We start from the raw sequence: 24,580 nt of genomic DNA on the forward strand, positions 1-24,580 counted from the left end.
CTACCTCAGGAGGTTGTGGAAGCTTCTTCACTGGAGGTTTTCAGATGGAGGCTGGATAGTCATCTGTCTTGGATGGTTGAGACACAACAAATCCTGCATCTTGGCAGGGGGATAGACTAGATGACCTTTGTAGTCACTTCTAACTCTATGATTCTATGATGACCTTACAATATGGAATACACATATTATAAGAGAGCTTAATATATCCAGCAACTCACGAGCATTCAATAAAATCTAAACTCTAAATATATTCTTATAATTCTAACTCCTGATTTTACAATACTAACACACAGGTGAGCCAGACTGATCCCAGCTATGTATTTGTCAGTGTTCAGCTGAGACTTCGGGACCTTGGCATAAGCTGTCACCTGGTATACCAGCATCACAATTGTGAAGGTCAAAAGTATAACTGGTTCAAAAAAGAATTAGATAAATTCATGGAAGATAGGGTCATCAATGACTATTATCCAAGATGGTCAGGGATGCAACCCCATGCTCTGAACCTCCAGCTGCCAGAAGCTGGGGCAGGATGACATAACAGGGGATGGATCACTCAAAATTGCCCTATTCTATTCATTCCCTCTGAACCATCTGACACTGGCCACTGTCAGAAGACAGGATACTGGGCTAGAATGCCAATTAGTTTGACCCTGTGCTTTGAGACTACTGTAATCAAATATACATAAATGCCAACATTACCATCTTATTTCACTTGCAATTCCACACCAACTTGCCATTTTGCAGCAACTAGTGAAACTAATGCAGTTTACTTCAGCCAATAATTAGGAACCAGGGCACAAGGAAGACAACTCCACAGAACTTCAAGAATCCTTGTTGATTTTTTTGTTGGAAGATATATTTTAGAAGTTTGAAAAGGCCTTTCTATTTTACCTGACAGTTTCCTGATAACAGAACTGTGCATGTAACCAAGCAAGCAGGGGGAGAGGAGTTTGGGGGTGGTAAGGATAATTTTACTTAGATTATTTCACTCCACTTCAGTGGGAGGAGAGATGCAATGATCATCCCCTTTCTGAAGTTCAAAAGTAAATTTGATGGGATGGAGAGTTGCAATTTCTTTGTTAGGTCCGTCTCAAGAAATTATTTGAACAGCTGTCTTGGTGAGAGACCAGCCAGTGACCAACTTTTAAAACTGCTATCCCTCAATTTCCAGATTTATGTAATGCTTCATGCAATCTTTACCTACCAATGGCTAATCGACTGCATTTCATCATTCTTTGAGTCTCAATATCTCTTCTCAGACTCCTTCTAACATGTAAACAAGGGAGGCAGGACCTATCTGGTTCTCCTGTTATCAGGAAAGTGGCAGAGGGTTTAACAAAACTCCTGACTACTCAAACCTACAGAGGCGGTTCATGGTCAGGATTTATTGGTGACTCATGGGAATACATTTTAGACAGTTACTTTCCCCTTCTTATGCTTAAAGATCTTGTATAGTGTGAAGGCTATTTGTTTAAAATAATCCCAAGGATATAATACAGAGTAATATTAATAATAATAATGGGGGTGCAGTTCAGCAAGAGCAGAAGTAAAAATAAGATAGCAAAGGATGGTGTTAACATGGGGATAGGGAGGAAAGTATTAAATGTAGTGATGTTACACAGAAAGTAACTGGAATTAACAGCAACAAGGATGAAAGGGAAAAGGAGACAAAAGAAACAGAGATGATACCAAGTCCGTATGATGTGAGAAACTGTGGAGCTGTCTGTGATAAGTAGGAGGTCCTATTCCTCTCATAGTTGAGCATGGATGATCAAGAAGTTTATCTAGAAATACTTTCCTTCACTTCCAGCTTGCTAGGAAGCTTCCTTCCTCATAAGCAAGGACCTGGCCACGGTGATCCATGTATATGCATATCTAAATTGGATTACTGTAATTTACTGAATCTAAAACTGAAAGTAAAGACAATGAACTGGCTCCAGCTGGTACAGAATGCATCTGCCTCCCTTCTCCATGGCTCAGACCACCCTGAGCACATCAAGTCATGCTCAAATCCCTCCACTGGATGCCAGTCAGTTTCCCATGCTAGTTTAAGGCTTTGAACATAAGTTTCAAAGCAATTAATGGATCAAGCCCTGGGTGTATCAAAGACTGAATTTCAATCTGTGAACCACCATGACAGCTGTGTTTCTCTGGGACAATTCAGATCACAAAGCCCAAGAAAGACAAAGCACCTCACAGTTGGGGTCAAAGCATTCTCAGCTGAGGAGAATTGGACTATAGAACAAATTTCCAGACGGGAGGAGGCAAATCCAGAACCTGACCATCTTTAGAAAACACTGCAAAACCTTCCTTTTTTAAAAAGCTTTTCCACCATAAGAATGACCTCACAGTACTGACACTTCCTCACCCTGGACAACTAAACAAAAAAGGAGGAAAATACTAAAATCAACAAGAAAAAATGGCTACCTTAATCAGAGTTATGACCCTAAAACGGAAGAAGTGATAGAACCTTCATGAAGTCCACTAGGGATTTCACTATTACCACTGATTTTATGTGGAAGTTGTTCAGTACTATGGTGATAGGTAGCAGTATACCACAGTTTACAGCAGTGGTTTTCAAACTGGGGTAAGGATACCCCTAAGGGTACACAAGCTCTCATCAGGAGGTATGCAAGAAAAATCCTGTAATGGAGGACAATGCATTTTATTTAGTACAGAGGTTTTCAAAATGTGGGGGGCACTCCCTTAAGGAGTAGGAACATTCAGGGGGCAAGCAGCAATGCCAGGTGGCTCAGGCCAGCCCCAAACCATCTCCACACCCTGACTCTCCTCAGCGGGCCACCTAGCCCGCCTAGGTTGGGGGGGCACAACCAAAAATTTAAACTCAAAGGGGGAACTCAGATCAAAAACTGAGCCCCCCTTTGACTTAGTTTTTGGTTGCGCACCCCCCCCCCCCAACACTCAGACAGGCTATGTGGCCCCCTAAGGTGAGTCGGGGTGAAGGTGGTATTCCCTCCCCAAGCTCTGCCATGTGAGGTTGGTACCAGCAGCCTGGTGTCACCACTTGCCCCTCCGAACATTCCTCTGTGCCCCCCTTTGGGCATGCTCCACAGTTTCAAAACTTCTAGAAGCTGTTGCTAAATGGAAGGCAGAAATCTCAGGGCACCTGACCCACATGTGTTGTGTCTGCCTATCTCCGATGAGGGTATGCAGTAGACTGCGTTATTTGGAAAGGGGAAGGCAGCCTAAACAGTTTGGAAACCACTGATTTAGATTAGAGAGAGAGAGAGAAAGAGAGAGAGACAGAGAGAGAGAGAGAGAGAGAGAGAGAAATAAGTGAACTGTATATCTCTGCAATCCTGTGTGTATGTGTGTGTGTTACATTTTATACAAGGGCATAAATAATGACACAATAGTGAAGTAATCCATCCACACTGCAGTGAAATTAATTATTTACAGGGTGATTAAACTTTACTATTGGGGACATTTAAATCCTTACTTTGAAGGCTTTCAGAAAATAATGTAATAAACTTATTTTTTAAATATAGGTAAAATATTTGACAAAAATGAAGAACGTGATTAATTCTCCTTCAGTTACAACCCCCCCTTTCTACCATAAGAATAAAACACCAGAGTTTGGGGATCAAATATGTGTGTCTTATTATTGCTAACGCTGAGACATAGCAATGCATCAAAAAGACAGAGTACTGCTTCATGTGTTGTGAAATCGTAGGACAAAACTTGCACGTTTATTGATACCTGCTAATAAAAATATTTTCCACTTGTAAAATATAGGCACTAATAATAGCAATAATATAAATACCAAACAATATAAACATACTCACTCTAAATTGAATCTGCAAGGAATTTTATATTTCTCTAATTAACATTCACAAGACTTCCACATTTTTAAATTTTTCTTTCGTATAAATATGACATAAACAGAAATAATGATATAAACATCCAAATACTTGTATTACAATTAATTCTGAATATTAAAGCCCACATTCCTGTCTATGACTACCAAAGTACCTACACATAAGTAGAAATATAGAAGTTATTGATAACGATTAATTCTCTCCAAAAACTTTTTCCCACTACAGTTGCTATAAGAAACATCCAATTTTTAAAGAAAGTTGCTTTATAATTCATTTCAAAGACAACATGCCTAAGAACACATGAAGACCTACAACATAAAAACATTTCCAAATAAGGATTCAGTCATATGACTCACCGCCGCAGAAGACTTCAGTGTCAGTTCCTGTTGAGGTTTCTCTATGCCCACATTCCCCGACGAGTTGGGGCTGAAAACCATGAGGTCATTCTTGGCGGTGCCTTCCCCTACACACAAGTTCCGGCTCTGGCGCTGGGAATAGGACCAACTCGCCACTTCGCTCGAGCACGCCACGGTGGCTTTCCCAGGCCCGCACATCACTTCCGGACCCGGGTGGCATCTCAGGCCAACGTACACGACAATCACCAGCACAAACAGCCCGGACACCGAGCAAATGGCGATCATTAAAGACACGTTCATGTCAACCAAGGGCCCTTCGCTCCCGCCCCTTTGCCTCGAGTCCCATTTCACAGCCTGGGGACTCTCCACCAGGGACAGGCTGACAGTGGCTGTCGCTGACAGCGCCGGCTCCCCATGGTCCTTCACCAGGATCACGAGTCTCTGGCTGGGGCCGTCCGCCTCCTCCAAGGCCCGCGTGGTGCTGATCTCCCCGCTGTACACACCCACCCGGAAAGGCCCCGCAGCCCTGGGCTCCTGCACTTCGTAGCGAAGCCACGCGTTGTAGCCGGAATCCGCATCCACCGCTCGGATCTTGCCCACCACGTGCCCTGCGCCGGCCGACAGCGGAACCAGCTCGGGCCCTGGCGAGCCGCGGCCGGAGCCAGCCGGGGACACTGCGGGCGCGTTGTCATTTTCATCCAGGACAAAGAGCTGCACAGTCACGTTCCCGCACAACGACGGGAACCCGGCGTCCCTCGCGCTCACCTGGAACTGCAGCACTTCCAGCTCCTCGTAGTCAAAGGGCTGCAGGGCATAGATGTGCCCGCTCTCCGAGTGCACCGAGATGTAGCTGGACAGGGGCTGCTCTCCCACACTTCGCTCCACCACCGAGTAGCTCACAAAGGCGTTTTCCCTCAGGTCCGGGTCCGAGGCCGACAAGGTGAAGAGATGGGCCCCGGGCGGGTTGTTTTCCTTCATAAACACCCTGTAAACGGGCTGAGGGAAAGCGGGAGCGTTATCGTTCACATCCGCGATCGGCACCAAAATGCTGCTGCTGGCCGAGAGAGACGGGGTCCCTTCGTCTCCGGCTGTCACCAGGATCTTATATTCAGACACTCGCTCCCGATCCACGGCCTCCGCCAGCACCAGCGAGTGATAATTCTTAAAGGTGGAGACGAGCTGAAAGGGCAGGTTCGGGGGGATGGAGCAGGTTACTTTGCCGTTGTCTCCCGAGTCCCGGTCAGAGACGCTAATAAGAGACACTACTGTCCCCGGGGGAGCGTCCTCCGGAACCGGCAGAGAATGAGACGTTATTGTTAACTCAGGGGCATTATCGTTAATATCCAAAATTTCCACCAAAACATTGCAATGTCCAGCCAAGGGAAACGGGCTTTTATCTCTGGCTTCCACTCGAATTTCATACAGGGTTTTGACTTCATAATCGACTTCTCCTTTAAGTCGGATCTCACCAGTATCAGCATCAATGCTGAATAATTTTCTCACACTGAATGGGAGGAGATCACTAAAGGAGTATGAAATGTCTTTATTAATTCCTTCGTCCAAGTCCGTGGCATTAAGTGTAATGACTAACGTTCCATGACCTGCATTTTCTAACAAACTCACCTCATAAACAGATTGGTTAAATACAGGCGCGTTATCATTCGCATCCAGCACAGTGATCACCAGCTGAACTGTGCCTGTGAGCTCCGGTTTGCCCCCGTCAGTGGCGGTGAACAATAAACGATGCTCAGGAATTTCCTCTCTGTCCAGAGGCTTCTTAAGCACAAGTTCCGCCAATGTACTGTGGTAATTTTTTACTTGCACATCTAAAGTGAAATAATTATTTAGGCTGAGTTTATAGGTTAGCAGAGAGTTTGTACCAATATCTGCATCAGACGCGCCCTCTAGTGGGAATCGCGAACCCAACAGTCTCGATTCTGAGATAACTAGATTTTGCGCTTGTACCAAGAAAACAGGAGCATTGTCGTTTATATCCTGTATCTCCACTTCCACATGAAATATCCTCAGGGGTTTGTCCACTATCACCTCCAGGTCAATGGCGCACAGGGGGCTCTGGCCGCACAGCTCTTCCCTGTCTATTCGCGAATTAACAAACAAAACGCCGGTCTGCAAATTTACCTCAAAATAGTCTCTCCTGCTGTTGGAGACCATCCGGAACATCCGAGACACCAGCTCCGCCACCTCCAGCTCCAGGTCCTGGGCCAGGCGGCCCACAAAGGTGCCGTGTTTGGATTCCTCCGGCACGGAATAACGGACCTGGCCGCTGCCCACCTCCCAGGCCGTGTGTAACAGAACCAACCGCAGCAGCTGCCTGGTTACCAGGGAGACTCGCCGCCGCCGGAGAAGAGCCATTGCGGACACGGGGCGGTGTCAGTGACGGTTTGAGAGATAAAATTCCTAGGTCTTTAACAGAAAATAAATATTCTTAAATATCCTGCCGTGTCTTTGTGCAAATTTAATCCGGTGTCAAGCAATCCTGCTGAATCTGTTGTTTGCTGCAAATTACAGCACAGTCCGAAGAGGCACAGTCCGAAATTTTCCGTTTTTTAAAAAATATATCTTCCTTCTGTTGTTCATAAATTAAGAAAATCTCTTGAAAACTCTCACACGTATGTTTTAAATCATGAAATAAATTCCATTTGACTCCGGCATCATTCAGCAGATCTCAGGCTGTGAGAGACTGGATACAAAGCAAGGTGGAGCTTTGATTTTCCTTTTTTTATGAAGTCAACAGCGACATCCTGTGACTAAAACGTGTAAATGCTAAATGGGGGGGGGGAGGTAAAATATTTTCCTACTGCAGTACTCCTGCGCAGACCTTTATCAAATTTCTTCCAAAAAAGTATTTTCTTTGAAGATGGCAAAAAAAATTTTAAATATCCACAGTTAAATGAGCGACATCTGAACATTCATTAAATTTCCTTCCTTCCTTTTTTTCAATTTTAGATACTAATGGGTGTATGTTTTTATTTTCGATTTAAATTTAAGGAAATAGGACTCGACTTTTATTTACTTTAGGTTAGTGACAACGTTGTGATTTATTACGTGTAGCAGAGTGTTTATGATCATATTTTTTCTGTCTTCCTCGATGTATTGTCTTTTGTAACACCAAGGAATCGGACTTCAGTGTTCACCTATGGCCATACTAAGAGTGCAAAATTACAAAGGCTAATTTAAATGTATAGAAATCTACAAAAAAAGAAGCTAATCATTTCAATCCAAAATCCATAGAAATGGGAGAACAGTTGTCCTCTACTAGTTCCCTTACATGGGGTGGAAAGCAAACTACACAGTTGGATTCCAAAGAAAGAATTTGGTGTCGTAGTGGGTCCTGTAGAGGAGTCCAATGGACAGAGCACTGGATTGGGAGTTAGGAGACCTGGATTCTATTCCTGGATCTATCTCTGACTTGCTATGTGATTTGGGGCAAATCACTTCGTCTTTCTGTACCAGTTTCCCTTCCCACGCATTGACTGTCTTGTCTATTTGAATTATAAACTCTTGGAAGCTGGAATTGTCTTTTATGTGTTTGCACAATGGCCCAGCTCAATGGAGCCCCAACTCATTTGGAACTCCTAGGCTCCACCTTTTCTTCTTCTTTCTATTATTATTACTATTACTATTATTATTATTATGTGACCAGAGCATCTGCTTAGAATCACACATCTAAACCCACCTGTCGGAGGCACACAGGGGTTCCACTAGCTAACAAAGTCCACGGGCTGTAGCCGTGGCAGTGGAGTAGCTATACAGATACTCCTACAACGCTACTGGGTTGGGGGACTATTATAATTCCCCCCCCCAAAAAAAATATTAAATCTTTTGCATAAAGTCAACTTATTACTTGGGGTTTGTGCATAGTGTTCAGCTCTTGATCTTAAGATATGTACGAACTACCCTCATTCATCTCAATGTAATGTTAATTCAGATGCGTAGTGCCAAGTAAACGCACAGATAGATGTCAGATTATGCTGATTCAAATGTAAACCTTGTTAACTATTTCACTGTTTATTTGGTTACCAAAACACCCAACTACTCTGGGACTGTTTGGAGAGTGTGAACAGAGTGCACCCCCTCCAGTCTAGCTCCAGCCCAGGTAGCATGGGCAATGTATATCGCTGTTGAATGTCATCCTGTCCCTAATTGCGGGTTTGGCAGCATAGTCTGAATCAGCCCGGAATAGTTTACCAGCCTGATTCAATATATGGATTTAATATATACAGTTCCCATGTCGTCAAATCCTCCCACCTCCTCCTACTGTGCGTTACCAATATTTAATCCCATACAGTCTTTCTCTTATTCCTGCACGACTCTGGTTTCCCAGAAACAGTAGCTGCTTTGTCTCCTTTTCCAAGATGCTTCCCAACGAGTCTCATTCTGTTTGTGCTGCAGACCTACGTCCTGGAAAGATTAAAGTCATCCTTTCACATCATACTTCGGGTCACTTGTACTCCTCCTGGCTATGGCCTGCAATGGCTCTTTGCAATTTTTGGAACCATTGACAACCGCAAGTGTTTCTCAGAAGTCCTTACACTTCTAGGTATATGAGATAGATAGTTCTTTCCAGCACAGGATCGCCAATCAAGTATCCCTTTAATATTTATTCTCCCATAAGAATTCTTCCATGAATTATTGGTGGCTCTGGGATTTCCTTATCTCTCTGAATCCTGATTCTTCTGAGATTTGTGGTCTTATTCGCTTTTCAAGTTGCTTGGTACCTTCTTGCCAAGATAATACCTTCCACCTTCTGACATGCCCGGACGGCACAGTGAGGAACATCGTGGAGAGTGCTCTGCGGGATGCCATCAAGAAGCAAATTGCCAGAACCCCCTCCAACCAAGATGTAGCCACCTACCTAAGCGACTCACTGGAAGGCAAATTTGGAAGGGGGGGAGACTTCGCTTTGCTCTGGACTCATGCCCGCAATGCTGCGCAATAACTGGAGAAGTGTATTGGCTGCCACTGGACATGGTGTGAAGAACGTCAGAAGCTGGGAGCCCTGGTGCCACAGGTGAAGAATATGGAGTGCACATCATCACTCCAAGAGCCAGAACCATGCTGGAGAGGACCCTGAATGATGCCATTCGCTGCCAATATGTGGAAAACCTGAAACAGAAGCCAGACCAGGGCAAGGCCTTTGAAGTGACATGCAAGTGGCAAGCCAGCAACCACTTCCTCCCTGGAGGCAGCTTCACCTAATTTGCCGACTGGAGGTTCATCCACCAGGCCCGTCTCAACTGCGTCCCACTGAATGGAGCTGTCCGCCATGGAAATTGGGACAAGCGATGCAAGAAGTGTGGCTATGCCAATGAGACGCTACCCTACATCCAGTGTAGCTGCAAGCCCCATTCAAGAGCTTGGCAGCTGTGACACAATGCCATTCAAGATCACCTCGCCAGAGCCATCCGGCCACCCATGGGGAAGGTTGCTGTAAACTCCACCATCCCCAGAACCGACAGCCAACTGTGACCAGACAACATCATCACCAATGAGGACCGGAAGAAGATCATCATGGTGGACATCACAATGCCCTTTGAAAACAGGACCCCGGCTTTCCACGACGCCCAAGCTCAAAAGCTGGAGAAATATGCCTCTCTGGCCAACACCCTAAGAGCTAGGGACTACGAGGTCCAAACTCACACACTGATCATTGGAGCCCTGGGCGCATGGTACCCCGGTAATGAGCGAGTCCTGAGAGAATGTGGAGTCGGTCAACACTACGCTCAGCTGATGCGGCAACTCATGGTGCCAGACACCGTCAGGTGATCAAGCAACATCTACATAGAACATATCAGTGGACATCAGCAAAACCAGAAGGGATGAGCTGGAGTGCCGATGAGAAGTGCAGTCCAGAAAGTAACTCAAATACTTTCCTGGTGGACTGTTTTTTGTTTTTTTTTTTTTCCCTCTAAATGGACAACCTATCCTAATTCTCAATTACTGAGGGACAATCTCCACTCATTGATATATTTTGCTTTCCACAACCAAATCTCTGTACAACTTTTCATGAGTGATGTACCCGAGTATTCAGATTCTAATATCTAAGCTGTATTGTTAAATCTATTCACCTAAATTTGGGTTATTGCTGATTATGTACTCTATGTATCATATGACTTTAAAAAAAAAACTTTGCATTTGTGGATAATGTAAGCACTATACCCAGATGTACAGACACTCTTTTCCCAACCTATGTATTATATAATTTTTTTAACATTAGCTTTAATAAAATATTATCTCTCCGAGTCCTGATACTCAAAATAGCATCTAAGGAAGTGAGAAATCTTGTATTTTTCCTCGCTGAGATCTGCCAGATATTCAATCCCCTCTCCTCTTCCATTCAAATTATCTGTTCTCGTCATCCAGTTCCTAAAGTATCACTGAAATTTTCAGAATATAATTGTGATGTTATCTGATTAAAATATGACCATATAGATAATTGTTGCAAATACTGATATATATTTGCAACAAATCTTGTACAAAATGTGGCATGTAAGATGTCTATGAAAATGTTATGATTTGCTGGTTATGATTATGCTATCTGTATGCATGTATCATTTTTGTATTTGAAGTTATGAATATTTGCTCTGGATTGGATTTCAAAATGTTTGCTCCTTGGTAATGCTCACAAGGTGGTTAGCCTGCACCTCTTGGAGGGACTATTCAAATGAAGTGGCTCATCAAGAAACACTTAACTGACAATGGACCGTGGGAGACGCCTATCTACACTGAATGGACTGTCCTGCAAATGTGCTGTCTGAAATATAGATAATGGTTTTCTGCAATGACTAGGCAAAATGCATGGACATGTGACTTGTCCATGTGACTCCAACCACCATCTTGTTACTGTACTTTCCCACAGTGAGAACAATGGGGTTCCCCCCAGATGGCAGAAGCTATAAAAGGCCCTGGAAACCCCTCCATTTTTCCTCTTTCCTGCCCAAACCTCTGGACTATGGACTATACTTATGTGAGGATTCTAACCAATGGACTGAGGTTCTTCCAATGACTTTTCTTTGACTGATATAGCTTCATATCTGTCAGATGTGAGTGAAGGAGAAGAATTTGAAGATGGATTTGGATGGAATTCCCATGTGCAAAAGGCCTTGATTCTCTCTTTGCTTCGGCTTTGTACATTTCTCTCCCCTAACAATTTTTAGGTGTAGCTACTATTTCCTCTCACAGTATGTGATAGCCCCAGAAACGCAGTGCAGTGAAGATAGAGCCATCCATTCACTGGCTTTGTGCTGAACCATGCCCATTGTCCTTGCCATAAGTTTAGAAACTGGAATTATTACAGTTCAATTAATTTATACACAAATTGTGTAAAGCAGAGTTTAGTTCTACCAGCCTTCATGTTATTTCCTGCACTATAGAATGTGTTAAATAAACTTCCCCAAACCATTGAGCATTGGTGTTCGTGGTTTCATTATTAGTCCAGGGTTTTTGAGAGGGAAATAGTGGAATTTTAATTTAAGAATCTGTAGTGAAGTTTTTTTTTAACTTCTTTCTGTATGACAGCCTTCTTCATATAGTGTAGCATTTATTTCGTTCGCAGTAAGAGCTTGTTTATTTCCTAGCTTTCCTACATGCTATAGTGAAAAGAAACAAAATTAAATATCCTGAATCAATTTAATTTAATTTAAAATACTCTAGTTAGTAAAGCCATCCCCAGTTTGGCCTGTCATTCAATTTTACCTTTTGTTTACCATTCTAAAAGATAATGGACAAAGTAATTAAACTCTCCATGATCATCACCTCAATGTTCTCTTTCTTTCCATTTCTCTCATTAATTGTAAGGTCGTAGCCACTTTCTCATGCATAAAGTCCAGAGAGTGAAGGGTTTTAGTCAAGAATATCTTATGCTAAAATTATCAGTTACTGCTCTTTATGTCGATGCTGTATACACTGTATCCAGGACACTACAGGAATAGAGTAAAACCTCATGAGAATGTGACCTTTATGGAGAAAAACTGGAGATAAAGAACATAGTGACAATTAGAGTTTCTCAAAACTCCAAACTTTAACAATTGTAAATATTTTGTGAATTTTTTATGACATTAAAAATATGCTTCAAAAGTCTCTCTCTCTGCCAACTCCCATGTTGCCCCAATAACTGAAATATTAGTACAAAACTTTGGAAGCTAAATTACATTGAATTACAAAAAATTTTAATGTATGTGCATCATGTTCTCCCATCAGCAACAAACGTGTGCATCTTTTCCTTATCTAGGAAAAGGTCAATGTTACAATCTGGCACTTGATCTTTCATGGTGACATATTGTAAGTATGAACATGTCACCAGTACCTCAATGAACAAAACCAGAAAACACCCTCCAAACTCATTGTAATCTTTGACATTGACATTTTAGTAACCCCCAGAATTTAGCTCTGCAGATGTCAAGATAGGATATAAGAATATATTATTTTCCATATGACAGACTGTAGAATACTGAAATACAGTGCTTTTTCCTTAAGCGGGGGGTGGGGGAGGTTGCTCCCTTTTATGGACACCCAGCCAGACAGTTAGCTATAAAATCCCTGTTAGTAGCTGTTCTCTACTTGCTTTACCTGTAAAGGGTTAAAAAATCCCATAGGTAAAAGGAAGGGAGTGGGCACCTGACCAAAAGAGCCAATGCGAGGGCTAGAACTTTTTAAAATTGGGAAAAAACTTCCCCTTTGTCTGTCTGTTGTTCTCTGGAGAGAGGAAACACATAGCAGCAATGCTGTAAGAAGCTAAACCAGGTATCAAAAATCATCAAATCATACCTAGGAATTGCTTATCTGAAACCCCAGATATGTAAGTAAATCAGGGAATGTCTAGGAAGATGCAATTAAGGTTATTTCTTTTAATTCTTATTGGCTCGTGGACTCCTCTGTGCTAACCCCCAAATGCTTTTGTTTTGCTTGTAACCTTTAAGCTGGACCTCAAGAAAACCACTCTTGATGCTTAATTATTATATTTGCTCTTTTTAAATCTAGCAATAAACTACATTCCAGATGTATTTTCTTTCTTTTTGTTTTTAATAAAATTTACCATTTTAAGGACAGGATTGGGTTTTTGTATCCTAAGAGGTTTGTGCACATGTTGTTTAATTAGCTGGTGGCAACAGATGATTTCCTTTGTTTTCTTTCTCAGCTCTTCCCGGGGGACGGGGGGGTTAAAGACCTTGAGGATACCCCACAGGAAGGAATTCCCAAGTGCTGCTTCCTGGGTTCAAAGTGATTTTTTGCATTTGGGTGGTGGCAGCATCTACCCATCCAAGGTCAGAGAGAAGCTGTAAACTTGGGAATTTTTAGAATTTTTATTTTATTATTTTTTATTAAAATTTATTTTATTAATTTTTAGAATCCTTACAGGCCCCCACCTTCTGCAGTCAAAGTGCCAGAGTGGGGCATCAGCCTTGACACCAGGATCCTAAACGTAGGTGCAATTCAGACAAACCGTGGCTCTGACTCCCTCCCGTGGCTGGAATGCAGCATTGCATTACCCAGTGTTTTACCAAAGGATAGAGAAGCGCAAAATTCTATTCTACCAATGGCAATCTAAAGGGAGAATTGCAAATTTCTTAGCATTCAATTCAGACATTTTATGAAAAACATTTTAAAAAATATGTAGCTGTTAAAGCTCCAGATGAAACCTAAAATTTGTGAACCAAGTGCAACCCATGAAGAGATGAGTTTTCAGAGAACATGGAGCAATAGTTCAGAGAAGCGTGAATTGCTCCACTCATGTCAGCAAAGGGTTACCTCAGATGTCCAATAATGATTATTTAAATGTCAACATTGTTAATTATTTCATCAGTCATGTAAAAAAGAAAAGGAAAGGTTACAGATAGACAGAATTCACTGTGAACAACGTTTCATTTTGCTGCCTCAAATGAGTGGCATTTGGGAGATACCTTCACTTATTTATTTTTCCCCAGTCAAGAAGGAGCCAAACCCAAGGAGCCCCATGAAACCCATATTCAAGACCCACCCAGGAGGAGCCAAGCTTAAGAGCCCAATAAAGTGAAACACATTAATATTCAGACTATCTTCAAGATCTGCTGTGAGCAATATCTCATTCAGGTGACTCACATGGGTGGAGCCCATTTTGTGGGCGGAGCTTAAAAGAGTGCCACCGGGACTTCTGCCAATTTAACCCTTACTAAAAATGTAATTGCACACATTTTCAGTGAAGTAAACAAATTACTCTTTCATTTCACAAATTTTGCTGTAATACTTTAGAATTGACAAATTAGCAACGAAATACAATGTAATACAATATCTATAGAGAAAATGCTTAAAATATGGTTTCTTGATTTCGAGTTTAATTTGCTTTATGAAAATTAGGAAGAAGTGATAAATTAGCTTGAGTAACAACATAATTACTTTTAAATTATTATATCCCCATATAAGAATATTTAAATTGACTTTCAGAGCAGAAAACTTACACCACATACTATATAAATCAAAACCTACATGTTCCAGAGTGATAAGATTACTTACAGAAAATAACCACATATGTAATACACTTTTGTAATCGCAATAGCACAAATATACATAAATGTATTTTAAATACATTTCATGGATTTATTTATTGAATGGATTTATTTAGGAAACAAAATGGACCACAATGAATCTGTAACCTTGAATTCAAATTATATATACTGAAAATCACAATAAGCGTTTTAAAAACTAACAATACCTGTGTGACACCTTGTACCCCATGTGATATGCTGTACCCCATATTCACGATTTTATATGCTTGTGATATATTCTGTACAAAGTATGCCTTGTGAGATATCATTTGAAAACTCATAATCTACTGAACATCACTGTTATATTAAAATATGTCTATCAACACAATATATGGAGCTAGGAGATTTTACCATAAGTTTCAGAGGGTCCTGTGGCACCTTTAAGACTAACAGAAGTATTGGGAGCATAAGCTTTCGTGGGTAAGAACCTCACTTCTTCAGATGCAAGTAATGGAAATTTCCAGAGGCAGGTATAAATCAGTATGGAGATAACGAGGTTAGTTCAATCAGGGAGGGTGAGGTGCTCTGCTAGCAGTTGAGGTGTGAACACCAAGGGAGGAGAAACTGCTTCTGTAGTTGGATAGCCATTCACAGTCTTTGTTTAATCCTGATCTGATGGTGTCAAATTTGCAAATGAACTGGAGCTCAGCAGTTTCTCTTTGGAGTCTGGTCCTGAAGTTTTTTTGCTGTAAGATGGCTACCTTTACATCTGCTATTGTGTGGCCAGGGAGGTTGAAGTGTTCTCCTACAGGTTTTTGTATATTGCCATTCCTGATATCTGACTTGTGTCCATTTATCCTCTTGCGTAGTGACTGTCCAGTTTGGCCAATGTACATAGCAGAGGGGCATTGCTGGCACATGATGGCATATATAACATTGGTGGACATGCAGGTGAATGAGCCGGTGATGTTGTAGCTGATCTGGTTAGGTCCTGTGATGGTGTTGCTGGTGTAGCTATGTGGGCAGAGTTGGCATTGAGGTTTGTTGCATGGGTTGGTTCCTGAGTTAGAGTTGTTATGGTGCGGTGCGTGGTTGCCTGAGAATATGCTTAAGGTTGGCGGGTTGTCTGTGGGCGAGGACTGGCCTGCCTCCCAAGGTCTGTGAAAGTGAGGGATCATTGTCCAGGATGGGTTGTAGATCACTGATGATGCGTTGGAGAGGTTTAAGCTGAGGACTGTAGGTGATGGCCAGTGGAGTTCTGTTGGTTTCTTTTTTGGGCCTGTCTTGTAGCAGGAGGCTTCTGGGTACACGTCTGGCTCTGTTGATTTGTTTCTTTATTTCCTTGTGTGGGTATCGTAGTTTTGAGAATGCTTGGTGAAGATCTTGTAGGTGTTGGTCTCTGTCTGAGGGGTTGGAGCAGATGCGGTTGTACCTCAGTGCTTGGCTGTAGATGATGGATCGTGTGGTGTGTCCAGGGTGGAAGCTGGAGGCAAGAAGGTAGGCGTAGCGGTCGGTGGGTTTTCGGTATAGGGTGGTGTTAACGTGGCCATCGCTTATTTGTACTGTGGTGTCTAGGAAGTGGACCTCCCGTTTAGATTGGTCCAGGCTGAGGTTGATGGTGGGGTGGAAGCTGTTGAAATCATGGTGGAATTCTTCCAGGGTCTCCTTCCCATGGGTCCAGATGATGAAGATGTCATCAATGTAGCGTAGGTAGAGAAGGGGCGTGAGTGGACGAGAGCTGAGGAAGCGTTGTTCCAGGTCAGCCATAAAAATGTTGGCATATTGTGGGGCCATGCGGGTGCCCATAGCGGTGCCACTGGTCTGGAGGTATATATTGTCACCAAATTTGAAATAATTGTGCATGAGGATAAAGTCACAGAGCTCAGCAACAAGTTGTGCTGTGTCATCATCAGGGATACTGTTCCTGACAGCTTGTATTCCATCTGTGTGTGGGATGTTTGTGTAGAGAGCCTCTACAGCCATGGTGGCTAGGATGGTGTTTTCTGGGAGGTCACCAATGCATTGTAGTTTTCTCAGGAAATCAGTGGTGTCACGGAGATAGCTGGGAGTGCTGGTGGCGTAGGGTCTGAGTAGGGAGTCCACATATCCAGACAGTCCTTCAGTGAAAGTGCCAATGCCCGAGATGATGGGGCGTCCAGGATTTCCAGGTTTGTGGATCTTGGGTAGTAGATAGAATAACCCCGGTCGGGGCTCTAAGGGTATGTTGATTTGTTCCTGTGTTAGTGTAGGGAGTGTCCTGAGTAGATGGTGCAGTTTCTTAGTGTATTCCTCAGTGGGATCTGAGGAAAGTGGCCTGTAGAATTTGGTATTGGAGAGTTGTCTGGCAGCCTCCTTCTGGTAGTCAGACCTGTTCATGATGACAACTGCACCTACTTTATCAGCCTCTTTGATGATAATGTCAGGGTGGTTTCTGAGGCTGTGGGTGGCATTGCGTTCTGCACGACTTAGGTTATGAGGCAAGCGATGTTGTTTTTCCACAAATTCTGCCTGTGCACGTCGGCGGAAGCATTCTATGTATAGGTCCAGACTGTCATTTCGACCCTCAGGAGGAGTCCATGTGGAGTTCTTCTTCCTGTGTTGTTGGTGGGAGGGTATCTGTGTATCAGTGCACTGTTCAGTGTTATCTTGAAAGTATTCTTTGAGTCGGAGGCGGCGAAAGTAGGCTTCCAGATCACCGCAGAACTGTATCATGTTCGTGGGGGTGCTGGGGCAAAAAGAGAGTCCCCGAGATAGGACAGACTCTTCTGCTGGGTTGAGTGTGTAGCTGGATAAATTGACGATATTGCTGGGTGAGTTGGGGTACCCCTGTTGTGGCCCCGTGTGGCAGGTAGGATTTTAGACAGCTTATGGTCCTTTTTCCTTTGTAGAGAGGTGAAGTGTGTAATGTAGATCTCCTGTCTTATTTTAGTAAAGTCCATTTGTGTGGAGGGTTGGTTATTAATGAAAGTCTCCAGGTTGGAGAGCTCTTTCTTGATGTTTTTCTGTTTGCTGTATAGGATGCTGATCAGGAGGTTCCTCAGTTTCTTTGATAGTGTATGGCATAATCTCTCACTGTGGTCTGTGCAGTATGTAGATAGCAATGGATTTTTCACCTTCAGTCCATTTGGTATGATGTCCATCCGTTTGCATTTGGAAAGGAAGATGATATCTGTCTGTATTTGTGCAAGTTTCTTCATGAGGTTGATAGATTTCCATTCCATACGGCTAAATGCAGTGCTTAGCATGGTGAACAGGTCTGACTACCAGAAGGAGGCTACCAGACAACTCTCCAATACCAAATTCTACAGGCCACTTTCCTCAGATCCCACTGAGGAATACACTAAGAAACTGCACCATCTACTCAGGACACTCCCTACACTAACACAGGAACAAATCAACATACCCTTAGAGCCCCGACCGGGGTTATTCTATCTGCTACCCAAGATCCACAAACCTGGAAATCCTGGACGTCCCATCATCTCGGGCATTGGCACTCTCACTGAAGGACTGTCTGGATATGTGGACTCCCTACTCAGAGCCTATGCCACCAGCACTCCCAGCTATCTCCGTGACACCACTGATTTCCTGAGAAAACTACAATGCATTGGTGACCTCCCAGAAAACACCATCCTAGCCACCATGGCTGTAGAGGCTCTCTACACAAACATCTCACACACAGATGGAATACAAGCTGTCAGGAACAGTATCCCTGATGATGACACAGCACAACTTGTTGCTGAGCTCTGTGACTTTATCCTCATGCACAATTATTTCAAATTTGGTGACAATATATACCTCCAGACCAGTGGCACCGCTATGGGCACCCGCATGGCCCCACAATATGCCAACATTTTTATGGCTGACCTGGAACAACGCTTCCTCAGCTCTCGTCCACTCACGCCCCTTCTCTACCTACGCTACATTGATGACATCTTCATCATCTGGACCCATGGGAAGGAGACCCTGGAAGAATTCCACCATGATTTCAACAGCTTCCACCCCACCATCAACCTCAGCCTGGACCAATCTAAACGGGAGGTCCACTTCCTAGACACCACAGTACAAATAAGCGATGGCCACGTTAACACCACCCTATACTGAAAACCCACCGACCGCTACGCCTACCTTCATGCCTCCAGCTTCCACCCTGGACACACCACACGATCCATCGTCTACAGCCAAGCGCTGAGGTACAACCGCATCTGCTCCAACCCCTCAGACAGAGACCAACACCTACAAGATCTTCACCAAGCATTCTCAAAACTACGATACCCACACAAGGAAATAAAGAAACAAATCAACAGAGCCAGACGTGTACCCAGAAGCCTCCTGCTACAAGACAGGCCCAAAAAAGAAACCAACAGAACTCCACTGGCCATCACCTACAGTCCTCAGCTTAAACCTCTCCAACGCATCATCAGTGATCTACAACCCATCCTGGACAATGATCCCTCACTTTCACAGACCTTGGGAGGCAGGCCAGTCCTCGCCCACAGACAACCCGCCAACCTTAAGCATATTCTCAGGCAACCACGCACCGCACCATAACAACTCTAACTCAGGAACCAACCCATGCAACAAACCTCAATGCCAACTCTGCCCACATAGCTACACCAGCAACACCATCACAGGACCTAACCAGATCAGCTACAACATCACCGGCTCATTCACCTGCATGTCCACCAATGTTATATATGCCATCATGTGCCAGCAATGCCCCTCTGCTATGTACATTGGCCAAACTGGACAGTCACTACGCAAGAGGATAAATGGACACAAGTCAGATATCAGGAATGGCAATATACAAAAACCTGTAGGAGAACACTTCAACCTCCCTGGCCACACAATAGCAGATGTTAAGGTAGCCATCTTACAGCAAAAAAACTTCAGGACCAGACTCCAAAGAGAAACTGCTGAGCTCCAGTTCATTTGCAAATTTGACACCATCAGATCAGGATTAAACAAAGACTGTGAATGGCTATCCAACTACAGAAGCAGTTTCTCCTCCCTTGGTGTTCACACCTCAACTGCTAGCAGAGCACCTCACCCTCCCTGATTGAACTAACCTCGTTATCTCCATACTGATTTATACCTGCCTCTGGAAATTTCCATTACTTGCATCTGAAGAAGTGAGGTTCTTACCCACGAAAGCTTATGCTCCCAATACTTCTGTTAGTCTTAAAGGTGCCACAGGACCCTCTGTTGCTTTTTACAGATTCAGACTAACACGGCTACCCCTCTGATACTTGATACCATAAGTTTATTACTGTAATATGTTGTAATTCTGGGGAACACCCACAGACTAGCTCCTGAGAGACAACAACGGTCTGATCACAGGTGATAGAAAACTATTAACTGCTGAAGCAACCATTCACCAGCAGAGTAGACCCTAAACAAAGAAATTTACAATTCACTTGAAAGACTTTTCGAATCTCAGGTACACAGGGGACTGTTATGTCTACATCCCAGCAAGGTGTAATCCTCAAAGAGAGGAGGGTGATAATAAAATAAGAGACAGTGACTTCCTCGTCTCTTCTCCTCCCGCATCTCTACTCAGGGCAGCAAAATCGCTTGAAAGACAATGGTGTATCATTGAATTGGGGGGAGTGGTCCTGACCTGGAGGTTTTCCAGCCAGTACAGACTGCTGAAAGCTTTTGGATGAGAGAAACCTGTTTGCTTTTAAACGTATTGGATTTGGTAAAGTTTAGGAAGTAGCTTCCATGTTTATCTTTTTATTTCTTTTGTAACCAACTCTGACTTTTATGCCTTAGCACTTGTAAATCACTTAAAATCTATATTTGTCTAGATAATAAACTTGTTTTACTGTTTTATCTAAACCACTATGTTTGATTGAACTGTTTGAGGAATCTTTACCAGGGTCAACAGGATTGGTGCATATTCATAACCCACTGTCGCAATGACGGACTAACTGTGAGCTGGTATGGTCCAGTGGGCTACTTAACAGTACAAGACACACATTTCTGAGGGATAAGGCTGGGACTGAGGGATCTGCGGGTGTCACCCTGTATAGACTCATGGATGGGTGGGAGAGCATTCATGTATTCAGCTCTCAGTGACTTTACATGCTAGTGGCTGTGAGAGAGCAGAGTCTAGAGGGGCTGCTGTTCTATCAGTAAAGTAGTGTAAAAGGCATCCCAAGCTGGAGAGCTAAGGGGACACAGCAGTTCAGCTTGCACTTTGGTGAAACTCACAACCTGACTGGTCTGAACTGATGGTTTAAAGGAAAGAAAGAAAGAAAGAAAGAAAGGTCACTTTCATGATAATCAAAAACCTCTCCACTCCTAATAGTTCAACAACTTCCACCAAAAGATGAATATAGTTTTAGATTAGGCATCAATACAATATACCCATTAACCATATATGAATCAAGAATATTATTTGTTCTTGTCAACAATTACACATTATTTTAGCATTTCCTAACTAACAGAAATAACACTAAGAGCCCTAAAAACCCCTATTGGAACTCACCTGTCCACTTGAATTCGGTGTAAGCTCCTGCTGTTTCTCTTTCTCCCCGTTCGGGGCAAAGTTAGGGAAGTTGGGGCTGAAAACCATGAGATCATTCTTGGCGGTGCCTTCCCCTACACACAAGTTCCGGCTCTGGCGCTGGGAATAGGACCAACTCCCCACTTCGCTCGCACACACCACGGTGGCTTTCCCAGGCCCGCACATCACTTCCGGACCCGGGTGGCATCTCAGGCCAACGTACACGACAATCACCAGCACAAACAGCCCGGACACCGAGCAAATGGCGATCATTAAAGACACGTTCATGTCAACCAAGGGTCCTTCGCTCCCGCCCCTTTGCCTCGAGTCCCATTTCACAGCCTGGGGACTCTCCACCAGGGACAGGCTGACAGTGGCTGTCGCTGACAGCGCCGGATCCCCATGGTCCTTCACCAGGATCACGAGTCTCTGGCTGGGGCCGTCCGCCTCCTCCAAGGCCCGCGTGGTGCTGATCTCCCCGCTGTACACACCCACCCGGAAAGGCCCCGCAGCCCTGGGCTCCTGCACTTCGTAGCGAAGCCACGCGTTGTAGCCGGAATCCGCATCCACCGCTCGGATCTTGCCCACCACGTGCCCTTCGCCGGCCGACAGCGGAACCAGCTCGGGCCCTGGCGAGCCGCGGCCGGAGCCAGCCGGGGACACTGCGGGCGCGTTGTCATTTTCATCCAGGACAAAGAGGTGCACAGTCACGTTCCCGCACAACGACGGGAACCCGGCGTCCCTCGCGCTCACCTGGAACTGCAGCACTTGCAGCTCCTCGTAGTCAAAGGGCTGCAGGGCATAGATGTGCCCGCTCTCCGAGTGCACCGAGATGTAGCTGGACAGGGGCTGCTCTCCCACACTCCGCTCCACCACCGAGTAGCTCACAAAGGCGTTTTCCCTCAGGTCCGGGTCCGAGGCCGACACGGTGAAGAGATGGGCCCCGGGCGGGTTGTTTTCCTTCACAAACACCCTGTAAACGGGCTGAGGGAAAGCGGGAGCGTTATCGTTCACATCCGCGATCGGCACCAAAATGCTGCTGCTGGCCGAGAGAGACGGGGCCCCTTCGTCTCTGGCTGTCACCAGGATCTTATATTCAGACACTCGCTCCCGATCCACGGCCTCCGCCAGCACCAGCGAGTGATAATTCTTAAAGGTGGAGACGAGCTGAAAGGGCAGGTTCGGGGGGATGGAGCAGGTGACTTTGCCGTTGTCTCCCGAGTCCCGGTCAGAGACGCTAATAAGAGCCACCACTGTCCCCGGGGGAGCGTCCTCCGGAACCGGCAGAGAAAGGGAAGTCACGGCCAGCTCAGGGGCGTTATCGTTCATGTCTAACACTTCCACCAAAATTTTGCAATGTCCTACCATTGGAGCGTGACCTTCATCTGTAGCTTGGACTTGAATTTCATACAATTTAGTACCTTCAAAATCCAATTCTCCTTTTATTCTAATTTCTCCGGTATGAGAATCTATACTGAACATGTCTTTTACTTCGGGAACAATAAGAGTATTAAAGGAATAAGCAATATCCTTATTAATCCCCTCATCCAAATCGGTGGCGTTGAGTTTGATGACTAACTCCCCAACAGTTGTATTTTCCGTTAAACTGACCTCATACACGGATTGACCAAAGACAGGCGCGTTATCATTCACATCCAGCACCGTGATCACCAGCTGAACTGTGCCCGTCAGCTCCGGTTTGCCCCCATCAGTAGCAGTGAGTAATAAATTATGAAGAGGGATTTCCTCTCTATCAAGAGCCTTCCTTAACATTAGCTCAGCAGATTTGCTTTTGTCGTTTTTCTTTTGTACATCTAGACTGAAATGTTCACTTGCGCTGAGTTTATAGGTTAGCAGAGAGTTTGTACCAATATCTGCGTCAGAAGCGCCCTCTAGTGGGAAACGCGAACCCGGCAGTCTTGATTCTGATATAGACAGATTTAATTCATTTATTGAGAAAACAGGAGCATTGTCATTTATATCCTGTATCTCCACTTCCACGTGAAATATCCTCAGGGGTTTGTCCACTATCACCTCCAGGTCAATGGCGCACAGGGGGCTCTGGCCGCACAGCTCTTCCCTGTCTATTCGCGAATTAACAAACAAAACGCCGGTCTGCACATTTACCTCAAAATAGTCTCTCCTACCTTTGGAGACCATCCGGAACATCCGAGACACCAGCTCCGCTACCTCCAGCCCCAGGTCCTGGGCCAGGCGGCCCACAAAGGTGCCGTGTTTGGATTCCTCCGGCACGGAATAACGGACCTGGCCGCTGCCCACCTCCCAGGCCGTGTGTAACAGAACAAACCGCAGCAGCTGCCTGGTTACCAGGGAGTCTCGCCGGAAAACTGCCATAGCAGAAACACTCCTTTCAAAATTCACCGGCTAAGACGTGGCGAATGCAAATAATTTTAAAATATATTTCAAGCCTTATCTTTGCAAACTGCTCAGTCTAATCCCTCTGCGTCCGGTTTGATCCGCCCTTTGATAATGACGTGATTCACAGTACAAACCAGGGAGGGGCTTCCTATTGACTTTCTCACCGAAGGCCTTTTTTTGGTCTACAGCGACACCATGTGCTTAAATGTAGAAATGCAACATAATTGTTATGATTATTTTTATTTCATATGCTTGTATTTTTTCTTCTTATTGTTCTTATTCTTGTCCCTTTTCCAGAATTTTTTTACAATACGTTTTTTAATTTTATAGAAATATGCGTATTTTAATTTGTGATAACTTAGGGTATATTGAAATACATTGTTTTCATTATATATTCAGTGGTAACATTAGTAGCGCCCGTGTGCCGATAACGCCTCTTTTCATTGTATGAGACTTTATCATGTTCAATGTTTATTTTCTGTTGTGATTTCAGAACATGAGCCTCTTAAAAAACTGCGATCTTCAAAACAACTCGAGGGTTTATGAAATACATAATTTGGTTTATCAGCTTATAACCTGTCTGTTTTTGTGTTATTATTTTATCTTCCTTATCATGTATGTACGCTGCACATTTACATTCTACTATACAGATACCAAACTCCTATTCCCTGTCTTGAAGATCTTAGACTCTGAGTACGCAGTCCTGTAACTTTAATTCTTAGGAGCTGATTCGTATCTACTAAGCCTCAGTGGCGTTACTGGGATCAGTAAGTAACGCGAATAAGAGATTGCAGGGACGGGTTTAGAAGCTGATATGATGAAGTGCACTTAGCTATTTAACTATTGGACGCTGTGCAATTTCTTAGTATCCATCGATCTCTATGATCACACACAGCTGAAATCTATTTTCTTGCCACTTGTCTCCACACCGGAAAATGCCCCCCTAATTTCTCATCTATAAAGAATCATAATTTTAAGTGTGGCGTTTGAGAGTAAGCAGAAGAGGCAAAAAATAAT

At 44.0% G+C, this 24,580-nt stretch overlaps 2 protein-coding genes across 2 annotated transcripts; both read right to left on the reverse strand.

The window, feature by feature from the left end:
• Window positions 1-4,147: 4,147 nt before the first annotated feature.
• LOC135882953 (protocadherin alpha-8-like) lies at window positions 4,148-6,568 on the reverse strand. The gene has a single exon (XM_065409975.1). It carries the CDS (start codon window positions 6,566-6,568, stop codon window positions 4,148-4,150), a length of 2,421 nt encoding a protein of 806 aa, XP_065266047.1.
• Window positions 6,569-21,142: 14,574 nt separating this feature from the next.
• On the reverse strand, window positions 21,143-23,539 carry LOC135882954 (protocadherin alpha-8-like). Its single transcript, XM_065409977.1, has one exon. It carries the CDS (start codon window positions 23,537-23,539, stop codon window positions 21,143-21,145), a length of 2,397 nt encoding a protein of 798 aa, XP_065266049.1.
• Between the last annotated feature and the right edge of the window lie 1,041 nt (window positions 23,540-24,580).

The sequence above is a fragment of the Emys orbicularis genome, chromosome 8 (genome assembly GCF_028017835.1).
Source record: "Emys orbicularis isolate rEmyOrb1 chromosome 8, rEmyOrb1.hap1, whole genome shotgun sequence".
Taxonomy (NCBI): Eukaryota; Metazoa; Chordata; order Testudines; family Emydidae; genus Emys; species Emys orbicularis.

Coding starts and splice junctions, on each gene's coding strand:
- LOC135882954 (XM_065409977.1), bottom strand. CDS start 23,539: ATGGCAGTTTTCCGGCGAGACTCCCTGGTAACCAGGCAGCTGCTGCGG.
- LOC135882953 (XM_065409975.1), bottom strand. CDS start 6,568: ATGGCTCTTCTCCGGCGGCGGCGAGTCTCCCTGGTAACCAGGCAGCTG.